Source organism: Primulina tabacum, chromosome 12 (assembly GCF_025594145.1).
Source record: "Primulina tabacum isolate GXHZ01 chromosome 12, ASM2559414v2, whole genome shotgun sequence".
Taxonomy (NCBI): Eukaryota; Viridiplantae; Streptophyta; class Magnoliopsida; order Lamiales; family Gesneriaceae; genus Primulina; species Primulina tabacum.
The window spans coordinates 36,774,044-36,786,284 of NC_134561.1; the positions used below are offsets into that span (position 1 = coordinate 36,774,044).

General features: G+C 31.7%; 2 protein-coding genes across 4 annotated transcripts; both read right to left on the reverse strand.

Annotated features, from left to right (window-relative positions):
* Nucleotides 1–25: 25 nt before the first annotated feature.
* On the reverse strand, nucleotides 26–2,259 carry LOC142520832 (uncharacterized). The gene is made up of 3 exons (XM_075623987.1): nucleotides 2,047–2,259; nucleotides 1,486–1,757; nucleotides 26–794 (listed from the first exon to the last, which is right to left on the reverse strand). The coding sequence occupies exons 1-3, from the start codon at nucleotides 2,201–2,203 to the stop codon at nucleotides 273–275; spliced, it is 951 nt and encodes a 316-aa protein (XP_075480102.1). The 5' UTR covers nucleotides 2,204–2,259; the 3' UTR covers nucleotides 26–272.
* Nucleotides 2,260–6,133: 3,874 nt separating this feature from the next.
* On the reverse strand, nucleotides 6,134–8,819 carry LOC142521215 (uncharacterized). Of its 3 annotated transcripts, XM_075624441.1 has the most exons (6): nucleotides 8,561–8,814; nucleotides 8,115–8,464; nucleotides 7,698–8,042; nucleotides 7,135–7,509; nucleotides 6,803–7,023; nucleotides 6,137–6,712 (listed from the first exon to the last, which is right to left on the reverse strand). In XM_075624441.1, exons 1-6 carry the CDS (start codon nucleotides 8,704–8,706, stop codon nucleotides 6,467–6,469), a joined length of 1,683 nt encoding a protein of 560 aa, XP_075480556.1. In that variant the 5' UTR covers nucleotides 8,707–8,814; the 3' UTR covers nucleotides 6,137–6,466. The 3 variants fall into 3 exon arrangements, with proteins under 3 accessions (XP_075480555.1, XP_075480554.1, XP_075480556.1); XM_075624440.1 differs by having other exon boundaries at nucleotides 6,134–7,023; nucleotides 8,127–8,464; nucleotides 8,561–8,819; XM_075624439.1 differs by having other exon boundaries at nucleotides 6,135–7,023; nucleotides 8,561–8,817.
* Nucleotides 8,820–12,241: the final 3,422 nt, after the last annotated feature.

A 12,241-nucleotide genomic window follows, 5' to 3' on the forward strand; every position in this document is an offset into this window, starting at 1 on the left:
TACACACACACACACACACACATATATAAAGACTCGAAAACGACAATTTACACAACAAAAGTTTACTAAGATGATTACATGCACGAATTCTGAGCTTCATGTGCCCTATGAGTATGAGATACTACATACATACAAAATACTAGGCAATTTTCCAGATTAGCACATATATGACACTTGATTAAACTAATTACTCATGGAATAATGGACTTCGCCCATTGCTTTACAATATTTAATTGCAATTTATAGTACTCAGTTGTATTGACGAACAATCATCACCAAATGTTGGAGTCCAAGTTAAATGATTGCTCCAGCGGTGGCTGATCATTCCCGAGTACCCTAGATGAAGAAGAACCCACGCCAAAGTTGGCCCCGAAATCATTCCCAAACGGAGAACTCGACCCTTGTGGCAAGAAAGAGTAGCCCTCCACGGCACCTGTGGCTGCTCCTATAGGGTGGCCGTGGCCGGCCCTGAGCTGTAATGCAGTGAGAAGCAAAGAATTCATAGAAAGATTAGTGCTCAACAATGGCCAATTAGTTAGCGACTGTAAAGAATTTGCTGCAGCTCCCCAGTCGGCGATATTGTCGTCGTAGTTTTGTGGTGCAAGATTTGTTGAAGGAGAAACTATAGGCATAGTGTTGCTGCTGAAATTTTGGAAATATTCCATGTCTTGTAGCTCGCTCACCATTGCGTTGGTGTCGGAGGGGGATTCTTGGGATTGTGGTGAAGAAGCTGTTTGTTGAGGTTTCTTCATTATCAAACTCTTTTGGAAAACTCTACAAACCACCCACTCCTCCTGTTTAATACAATAAATAAATAAATACATTCACACACACACACACACATATACATATATACATTATATTGTATATATTTTCTTTTTCGGTTGTCCAAAATATATAGTACAATTTCTACATTTAATATAATGTTTTTTTTTACTAATATACATATATTAAGTAAGATTTGGATATGTATGAAAAAAATTCTAAAAATGAGTTAAAATAAATAAAATATGTTTTTTTTTGTAAGATTTAATTTTCCAATGGTATTCTTAATACATATGAAAAATCAAGCAAGCATATATTTTTTGAGTATGTCTCTTGTGAGATGGTCTCACGAATCTTTATCTGTGAGACGGGTCAATCCTACCGATATTCACAATAAGAAGTAATACTCTTAGCATAAAAAGTAATATTTTTCATGAATGACCCAAATAAGAGATCTTTCTCACAAAATACGACTCGTGGACCGTCTCACACAAGTTTTTCCTTATATTTTTTGGATGGGAGAGGTGTTAACTATTAAGTATGTGCCTCTTATATATCTAAATTTGATATCATTATATGTTATTTTTATTTAATATCAAATATACACTTATTTTTATTTAATAAATATAGATTCCGAATGACTATATAATTTCTCAGTCTATATAATTTTGCATGTGAAAGACAGAAAGAGTAGTAGTAAACATAATGTCTACCAATTACCTTGGTGGGTTTGAGAGCAAGCTTCGATTCAAGCCGATATTCATGCATAACCCAATTGGTTTTCTCACCCTTTGGAGCTCTCCCTCTGTAGAAAACTAGGGTTTTCTTCATGCCGACCAGCGCCCCGTCGACGCCCCGGAAAATCTCCTTATCTTTACCTGTTGTTTTCCAGTAGCCAGCTTCTGTAGCTCGGTTAGTCCTTAGGCCAGTAGGGTATTTTCTGTCTCTCATGCTGAAGAAATACCATTCTTTCTCTCCCATGGAGGCTTTGGCTGAAATTTATGACTCAAATAAATTAATTTTCAAGCCTAAATAGTTTTCCAAATTTGTACATTTTAAGATGTTATAAATAATTGGTATAATATCTAAACTTTATAAATTTTTATAAAATGTCTTTTAAAAGTTTAAAAATAGATCAACAAATCCATTTTTTTGCCAAATAACTTCATTTCTTATTTCATATGTTCAAACTTTGATAAACAATAAAATAAGTTCAGAATTTTTTTAAAAATATATGATCAAAACAAACATACAATCTTTAAATATATGAAATTCAGGTACCTGGGAGATCCCATGGCTCACACTTGTTAAAATCAACATCAGCAATAGCCCTGGTGGCGAAATCGAAATCCGAAACCTTGTTGCTCAGATAATAAGTGATGAGTTCTTCGTCCGTCGGATGGAACCTGAATCCCGGAGGAAGATTGTTTTCCTCCATCGATCCTTTATCAGTTCGTGGGATATAAATGAAATTTGATGGGGTATTAATGGAGACTCCATTGCTTTCATTATTTCATGCTTCAACAAGAAGCTGTCATGGCTTAAGTCTTTGTTTTATATATATATATATGACAAAAACTTATGTGAGACGGTCTCACGGGTCGTATTTTGTGAGATGGATCTCTTATTTGGATCATCCATGAAAAAGTATTACTTTTTATGATAAGAGTATTACTTTTTATTATGAATATTGGTAGGGTTGATCCGTCTCACAGATAAAGATTCGTGAGACCGTCTCACAAAAGACCTACTACACACACACACTATATTATTAAGTGTGAGACCTTTATAATAACTACTTTAGAAGAGACCAAAATATTTAATTCGATGATTATCCTATTAAAAACCTCCTCAAGTCATTTCATATTTTACATAGAAAAAAATCTAAACAAAACTCTCCTTTTAAATCGAACAACTCTTCTAAATTGAAAATAATTTTCTTTTAATTGTTTAGTATTATTTGATCAAATTAAAAATAATAATATAACATGTGTAACGCGTGTGCATCTAGTATAAATTAATGTTTAGCTAATATAGGTATTTATGTATCTATGTATCAAGATTTCATACCTGAACAAGAAGCTACATAAATAGATAGATAGATAAGTTAGATAGTCTGAATCATAAAAATAAAATTTAATTATTATTAAAAATTAAATCATGAAAATTACATGTACCAAAGTGCAATTTAGTGGTGGGAATGGAGGGGTGCAAAGAGTAATTTAAGCAAGAAAGCTGTGGAGTAAGCATTACAAGTGAGATATAGATTGTGTGTGTTGGCTTGGTCTAACCACCTTCACCCAATTTCCCACCAAATTTTTTGGACAACCTCATTCTATTTCATTAATTATAGGATATTAATTTCATTTTCTTATAACTAATATTTAATTTAACTCAAATCATGTCGTTTTCTTCCCCTTTTCACCAATTTGTGCACACGTGTGCCTTTTTAAGACATTAAATATTATGTTATATATACACATTTTTATATATCTTTATTGTTTTCCTACTAGTTGGTGCGATAAGATGCTAAAGGATGAATGACTTCAGGAATTAGATATTATATTAGAGTATGTCTCTTATGAGACGGTCTCACGAATCTTTATTTGTGAAACGGATCAACCATACCGATATTCACAATAAAATATAATACTTTTAGTATAAAAAGTAATAATTTTTCATGAATGACCCAAATAAGAGATATGTCTAACAAAATACGACCCGTGAGATCGTCTCACACAAGTTTTTGTCATTATATTATACGTAAAACTTTTAAAACTTGAGTCAAATATGAGCAGTTTCTGGAATATGTTTTTAGTAACTCATATTACTTAGTTTGATTGGAATATTAACTTGAGCTGTTAACACAGCTTAAACTTGATATTATTTGACATAGTTTGGATGAATTAAGATTGTCTACTTATATAAGCCAAATTGTGTCTTGCATAACTTTTTACATTACAGAAAGGATGTGATAAAAATAATAATGTGATTATATGTTGGAGTTCTTATATTTTAAAAGTTTATTTTAGAAATTTATGAATTAGAAAGTCTCATTTTAAATATATTTGTTTTAAAATATTGACGTATTTATCATTATAAGATATTTTTATTGTCATAATTACAATCTGAGATAATATATATAAGCTATAAAGTTATTTTTATTCAACGATTTATAGACTATCAAACAACTTATTTCGACTTATTATTTTCTTGGAGCTTAGAAAAAGTATGACCACCCAAATTTCACAAGAGGTTATTCAAGGGTGGTTACATGTTCACCAAACCATACGACTGTTCTTTTTTTTTTTTAAAAATCAAATAGGCCTCGTTTTCAAATCTTACTTTTCCACATATTTTGGTCATTTTGAGCCAACACTTTTTCAATCCTAACCACAAACTTTAATGTGATTCGTGTTTGAAGATATCAAAATTTTATCTCGGGTTTTTTTAGGAGCATCAGTGTTCTTCTAGAATGTGTGTGTGTGTGTATGCATGTATGTATGTATGTATCAAATAATTAAGTGTGTGTATAGGTGGGCTCAAATTAAAATGGTAAAAATTTGTGTGAAACGGTTTCACAGATCTTATTTTGTGAGACAGATATCTTATTTGAGTCATCCATGAAAAAGTATTATTTTTTATGCTAAGACTATTACTTTTTACTGTGAATATCGGTAGGGTTGACCCGTTTCACAGATAAAAATTTGTGAGATCGTCTCACAAGATACCTACTCAATTAAAACATAAAGCAAGAAAGTTGTTGAGTTTATGTAATTAATAATTTTGTACTTTTCGAACCTAACTTTTTACATGCAAATAGTCAAAATTGGATTGTAAGAGATGTAGACACAGCTTTCATGACCCAAACACCGAAATTCCTCGATAAACTTCCATGATTTTCTAAAAGCAAATTCATCATTTAAGTTCCCTATTTTGTGTTTTGGTCACTTAGTGTTTATATTTTGTTTTTAGTTATGTAAGTTAGGTTGAATTTAGTTTTTAGGTTTTTTTTTAAAAAAATTTTGTTTTTAGGTATTTTTTAATTTGAGTGGTGACTTGATGTCAGGTTATGTCATTATTTTTCAAATCTCACGTCAACATTTTTTGGTTTCAAGTCGGTATTTTCTAACGTCAAACTTATAACGCCGAAATAAAAAATAGAAAAATTTTAAAAATCATTTGGCTATTTTCCACAGTTTTTATTATGGTTGAAAATTTTAAACTAGATCCATATGTCCTTGAAATATAATTCTATTTAAATCATCTTCGAGTTACATGTCCTACATCTTGAATGAATATGTGTTTATAGTCCATTTTATAGTAAAACAAAATATAGGCCAAATATTAGCAAGAGAGTATGACTCAAAAAGTAACATACATAAAATTTCAAGAGAAAACAAGTTTTTTGATTCATTACTTGTCCAATTTTTTGTTTCGATCCATTAAATTTTTGGTACACCGACTTTTCATTTTGGTCAAAGTGCTGATGTGACATAAGATAAGTCAACATTTTTCGGTGTCACGTAATATTCAGTTAAATATGACCGAAATCTAAAAAAAATGAAAGTAAAAATGCATCAAAACCACACTTTGAAAACTTAGTCGACCAAAACCCAAAAAACGAAAACTAATGTACTAAAAAAATTTATTTTCCCAAACTTTGATATAATCTAATGAAGTCTATCTTAGAGTGGTGCAGCATGTGTGCCACCTTTTTATTCCTTCTTGTTTTTGTTTTTGGAGTCATGCTTTGCTTTAGTTGAGCTCATTTTCTCAATATATAAAGTGACTAAAGCTAAACTACCCTCTATCCCCTTCTTCCTAGCAAGCTAGTTCACCAAAATCAGTGACCAACACATCTTTAATCCCCACCTTCAAAGTAAAAATCAAATCACCAAAATCCCCACCACATTGAACTTTTGACCTTTGTTTTCACATGTTTATACTTCTATATTAAGTTATCCAAATATAGTTTCATGGTAATTTTTGAGATAGATCAATGGTTTATCATAAGAAATAACATTCACTTGAATTATAAAGGGGAAATTTTAAATATGGCCGTTTATGTTTTGGCTCTTTGCAATTTTGGTACTCTATGTTATCAAATTTCAGTTTAGCCCGTTACTTTTCTTTTTTGTAATTTTAATCATTTTTCTACATGGTGCTGATGTGGCGTTGATATGACACTAATGTGTTCAATTTCACACAAACACTCCCATGCAAAAATGACCAAAATTGCAACAAAAAAAAGAAGAAGGAGAAAAATACATTGACTAACACTCAATTCCAGCTAATCAAAATCACAAAGAACCAAAACAAAAGACGAATAAAAAACAATTTTCTCAATTTTAAATACGAATCATAACAATGGATTAAGATTGATATAACATCAACATCATAACTATTTTATACTACAAAACTACTTCAAATTAATTATTGCATGCATGACCACCACTAACTTAGATGTTGGGATCACTACAACTCATGGCCATGTGGGAAAAGGAAATCCTAAAAGGAAACTATATATTGAACCAAGAAATATATATCATTATCTAGAGGTCTTGCTACTTTTTTTATTGTTAATTAATACATTATATTTTTGAGTATTTACAAAAGGGAATGAAGCAATGTGGATATTCATCTCAAATTCAGCATCTAGTCATCAATCTTTTTAGCTTTGTAAAAGTTGCATGGCCAGTCAGTGAGAAGGAAAGAAAAGTGGAAAGGAATCTCTTTGTAATTTCCTATCAGAGAGTCTCACTTTGCTCATCTTATTCTCACACCAATTCAGCTGTTCGCCACTCAAATCAGCCATTCTTAAAACTCTTGACACCACTTTGAGGTCTATCAAAGCCATCAAAATCTCCAGTTCTTCCTCCTCTCTTATCCGCCTCTTTCGCAAGCATTTCCCGGATCGTTTAAGGCCATTCAACTTGGCCTTTTTCTGTGGTTTATAAATCCAAGAGATGTTTGTTAACATGGAATGAAAGTGATTAATCAAGTTGCATGTATAGATAGTTACATACATATTTACCATTTTGTTCACTCTTTTTAGTAAGTGGTGTAGAGTTGCATTAGCTGATCCACTTCTTTTTCTGCTAAAGAAAGCTGCTAATATTTGGAAGTGATTCCTCCTGTCTTGTTTCATGAAATTCATGAATGTCCTTATTGATTCTTTCATGATATGAAGAAATGAAATTGAAGGGATTCTTGATCCATTGCTTTCGGCCTCTCTTTTATCGTCTTGATCCGAATCTATGCATACAACAAAATCAATGAATTATTAGTAATGATAGTGAACCTTTTGAGTGCTTCTCGAGGAACAAACTTATATGATTATAATTCGTTAAAAGCACAAGATTTCACCTCGGTATTCCGGGACCTGAAGCAATTTTGGTGCTAAACTCCTTATCCTAGCATAGATTTCTGGTCTTCTCCCATGCTCATATGGCTCATTTTCGACATACCTCTGCAGAAGGACTTGAAACTGTTGGAACTGTTGCGCGATATAAGCAGGGCACCCCGGATCATGCTCACGACGAGAGGCTCTTAGACGTTGAAAATACTTGTAGTTCCAGTTGAGGGCTTCCCATGTTAAACAAATCTGTGCTACATAAGCAGCCTCCAGTTCTTGATACGGATTGTGACGATATCTTGATGTTTTTTTGTTTATTATTCCTAGTTTATGAACAATCCTTTCAGATATGGATCTTGGACATGCCTGTATGGATTTTAGTGTTTCTGCCAAAACAAAATTACATTCAATTTATATTAGCAAGAGCAGCTTGTCACTCGAGTCGTTTCTAACAAACTCATTTCAAATATCGAAAAAACACGAAATATTTGGCACTAAGAACAATTTTTCTTTCCAAGAAATGGAATTGAAGTCTCACTTTCAAAAGGGTAACACAAAATGGGAGTTCTAGTACCTGTTTCATGAAGTTTTTGAGCGCTGATTCGATCTAAAAACAGCATTTCTTCATCATATTTCTGGAACAAGGTGTATGATTCCCACTTGGGGCAGCTTCTACGAGACGAAGACGAAAATGGATCATCAGTACAAGAGTCCCTACAGTTGATAGAGCTTCGCCATTCTGATGAATCTTTCGAAGTCGATCCTATCGTAAAAGTGTCTCCAAATATTTCACCCTCATCATTTTCCTGCACCAGCTTCTTGCCTTCTGATTTGGATGGTTGAAACACAAGAAAATTCTCTTCTTTACTGAAATTCAGCTCCTTTGTCTGCTGATTCTTGTCGCCATTCTCAATCTCATCTGAAAATGAAAACTCCATTAGCCATTTTATTACAAGGAAAGTATATTCTTTCTGGGACTAAAATATTTAACCTGGAGTATAACTGTCATCCCTCAAGCTGGAGCCATAATTCGAAGTGGGGTCATTTTCAACTTCCTCAGAATCAAAACAAGAATCAGAATCTCTCACCACATGATCCTCTTTAACAACCTCTTCGTCACCGAATTCGACGTTATCTGGTGAGCCATAACATGTTGCCTCGCTACTATCCAAACTCTCTTTTCCCAACTCCTCTTTCGAATTCCGAATGAATGGTTCGTGATCTCCATAAATTAGGTTCGTCTCGAGTTTTCCTTCCTCCATCGGCTTGTAGCAAGACCACTCGTCCCCCTCTTCAACTTCTTCCTCGGAGAAACTGTTGAATACATAGCAATCTCGGTTCCTACAAGAGATCAGAAACAAGAAAATAAACAACGTACACGAGAATATATACACAATTTAGACTGCCGCGACTGTATGTAAATGTGTATATATATACCTTTGGTAGAATGGATTGCCTCCAAAGAAGATGAACAATTTGGCAAGAAATATGGAAGTGAAATGGAAGAAGATGAAGAGAAGCAAGAAAGAGCTGGAGACATTGTAGAAAAGCCTAGCAATTGTTTCTTTGTGACATTGCAGCATTTTCTTAATTGTTTTTATGCAATAATGGATTTCTGCACTTATCTAATCCCTTCAGCACGAAGCAATTCTAAAGGATGAAAACTACAAAAGTGAGTGCTTTAATTGCTTTGATGATCTTTTTTGTTTGCCAAGATTGGCCTCACCTTTCCTTTTACAATTTTTTTCTAAAAGACTGACATGCCCTTATGCAAGGGGCAGGTCTTCATGATGTAAGATCTTTTATAAGTAAGTGTTTAGAGAATCAATTTGTGATTTGAATTTTATTGATTTTTATATAAAAAACAATCTTTATTTTAATAATATTTTATGATTTTATTCAATTATGATATTATTTTATCTGCATGATCATGCAAGCTGCATAGATAAAGTCTTTAAATATGCAAAAGGTATCATGAGGTCTGTCTCTCAACGTAAGATCGTGAAACTCGTTATGAAGTATATCATATATTCTAAACGAGTTTCTAGTCGAATCAGCTGCCTAAAATAAGGATAAATTAATACGCTTGAGCTTGAGACTAATATCTATTATGTAAACGTCATGTCTCATTGGTAAGAGCATGAAGATGTTCATTCATACATATGTGTGATCATATGATGATACACTGAACAACCTCATTCAGACTGCCCAAATGATTATCACTTATCGAGTGGAATAGCTCGCGGTTATTGTTGTACAACCTTCGTCTTTTGATCTGGGACAACGTAGAAACTCGATCTACATACTAGCATGCACTTTGAATGGAAAATTTTAAACGTCATGGCGGGATTCCTGATTTGCAAAAATGGACTTTTTGAAGTGTTGATCAATTATCAATAATTAATCAAAATATTTTAGCATTTAGTTAGTTAAGTACATAAATGGTTATTTTATGTTAAATTAAACTTCTGCAGCATTTAGGCAGCTTTAATTTAAATTTTAAATTACGGATGGCATATTATTTTGTTTAACTAAGTAATAATGAGATTTTATGAATTATAAATATAATTAGTACGGTTTTATTATGAGTTGTAATTAGGAAGAATCTAGTCGGCCAAATCATATATAGTTCAAGAAAACTGATGTGGGTTGAGTATATTTTAGAAAATTCGTGAAGTTAGCTTTGTTATGTTTTGTCTGTTAATTGGTAAATTCTTCTGAAATTGTTTTAGACCTGTAAGCTTTAATTCAATTATATGCTCATAATTCAATCTGGATGTATAAATTTTCGAGTCTAAAGATCTTAGGTGCATACACTCATACTCCGACATTATTTCGCCAAAGCTTCATAATAATATATTTGGATGCATATTGTTGTTATTGTTGCTTTATTATCTCGTTATATGTTGGAATCATGCACTCGATTATGTTCTGGTGATATTCTGGTCGATGTGTGTGTCATGTGAGTCACCTCTTGGTTCTTGCGGGTCAAAGTGCTGCATGTGTGGATGCATGTGAGCCACCTTTTGTTTTCATATGGTCAAAATACTACATGACAGGGTCTCATTGTGGTTGTTGTTATATTCTATATGTCGTGTGAGCCACCTCTTGCTTCCTGCTCTTCAAAGTGCTACATGTGAGTATGTATGTGAGCTAGCTCTTGTTTTCCTATAATCGAAGTGTTGTACGATGGGGTCCCATCATGAATGATGTTATGTGAGTCACCTCTTGGTTCTTACGAATAAAAGTGCTACGGTCACCTCTTGTTTTCCTATGGTCAAAGTGCTGCATGATAGAGATTATGATATGAATTCTGTTATTTCGTTTTTCTTGAATCATGGCATTCTATTTGCATGTGTATTTATTATTTGTTATTGTAAAAGCTTTTGTTGTTATTCTCGAGATCGAATTAGTGACTGAATACATAAATATACTGAATAATTTGTCTTTATTTAATGATACAGATTATGAGGATGAATACATAGAATATGTGGGAGAGACTGTCAAGGAAGAAGACAATTTGAGACGTTAATCCATAGAGCTTCCAGATGTAATTATTTTCCTTTTTAAGTTTCAATTAATGATACTACTATAAATTATTGCATGTGTTTGAGTGTGAAAATCTGAGTCTTATATTATATATTAGAATAAATTATTTTCTAAATGATTTATAAAAGCATATTTATAATTTGCATTTATAATTAGTCAAATTAAAATAGTTACATTTTTTTAATTATTGAAGTGTCAAAAGAAATATTTACAATTTTTTTAATAAAAATTAGAAGAAACAGAATAATAACAAAATCAAATATAAAAGTTTTAAATAATTATTACTAACTAAAAATGTATGGTCCTATATTTGAGATGATGCAAAATTATCTCAAATATTATATTACAAAAAAATATTAAGCACTTAAAAAAATTTACGTCGGTATTAGGATCGAGTGATTGTTTAGAGAAGATTGAATAAATAATCTTACTACTTTGTCAGAAATTATATTGAGTTAACAAATTTAATTTTAGAATTCTGGCTAAGTCTATGTCAGTTGGCTGATCATATAATTTCTGTGCGGAATGAAGTTAGACTGATAGATTGAATACTACAAAATGACTTAGTAAGAAAAACAATTAGATTATCAAAAATAGGCTAACTGAAATGTAAATAATACTAAGATGTTTCTTGATGTTCGGATATTTTAATGACTCATACGTCACCTCTTCTTCCTAATGAGAATGATGTTCACTAGAAGACTTTGCTAATCACAAATTTTGTGACAATCCGATTCGGTTAGGCTTTCTAACTACCTAATTGAAACTCTCAGTTTAGATGACTAGCTAAAACAAGAATGAACAATGACTATCATTTTAGAAGTATTTTAGAAAGAAAATACTAAATACAAGTTGATCTTTAATGATCTTATGTAACACTTAAGTGTGTACTAAGAATTCTTTAGATCAGTTGAGCTCATGAAGGTTATTGAAAGCTTGAATGCTTTATTATACAATAATTTCCGAGCAAGCAAGAGAACCCGACTAACTTACAAGCTTCTCTATTTATAGGGTTGGATCCAACGGTCAGTAATATCAATTATTATAGTCATACCAGATATAATAGTCATTAATCTCATCTTTTTCACGTCACCGTATTTTCTGTCAAATTGAACAATGCAGGTAGGGCTCGCAGATTACTGACAATTTAGACAATGTTTGTACGGAAGATTTTATCCTATAATTCAATTTGGTAACTATGAGTATTATATTTTAACTGATTTTTCATTAAATGTCTCTTTAGCTTAAATGACTTTTATTCCAGTTGGTTTTCAGATGCCAGTTTGATAAACTTATGTATTATTTGAGCTTTAAATGACTCACAAACTTCTAATTTTAGCTTATGTTTAGTTTAACTAATGTTGTTAAATCACCAAAACTTAATCTATCCAACCGTATGTGTTTTTTTTTTTTTTTGAATTAAAATATTATTTTTAAAAAAAAATCAAGGAACATTATAAAATATTTTGATAATAAAATATTTAAAACAAAGAAAATTAAATATATAAATATAAAAAAGTAAAAATAATATTTTCAACTTTAATTATCATTTTTTTATTATACAAAATA

Excerpts from the sequence above, each read along its gene's own strand:
- LOC142520832 (XM_075623987.1), bottom strand. The coding sequence starts at position 2,203 with ATGGAGGAAAACAATCTTCCTCCGGGATTCAGGTTCCATCCGACGGAC. Across the intron at positions 1,758-2,046 it reads TGAGCCATGGGATCTCCCAG|CCAAAGCCTCCATGGGAGAG; the intron begins GTACCTGAATTT and ends CATAAATTTCAG. Across the intron at positions 795-1,485 it reads TTGCTCTCAAACCCACCAAG|GAGGAGTGGGTGGTTTGTAG; the intron begins GTAATTGGTAGA and ends TGTATTAAACAG.
- LOC142521215 (XM_075624439.1), bottom strand. The coding sequence starts at position 8,706 with ATGCTGCAATGTCACAAAGAAACAATTGCTAGGCTTTTCTACAATGTC. Across the intron at positions 8,465-8,560 it reads GGCAATCCATTCTACCAAAG|GAACCGAGATTGCTATGTAT; the intron begins GTATATATATAC and ends GATCTCTTGTAG. Across the intron at positions 8,043-8,114 it reads GGATGACAGTTATACTCCAG|ATGAGATTGAGAATGGCGAC; the intron begins GTTAAATATTTT and ends TTTCATTTTCAG.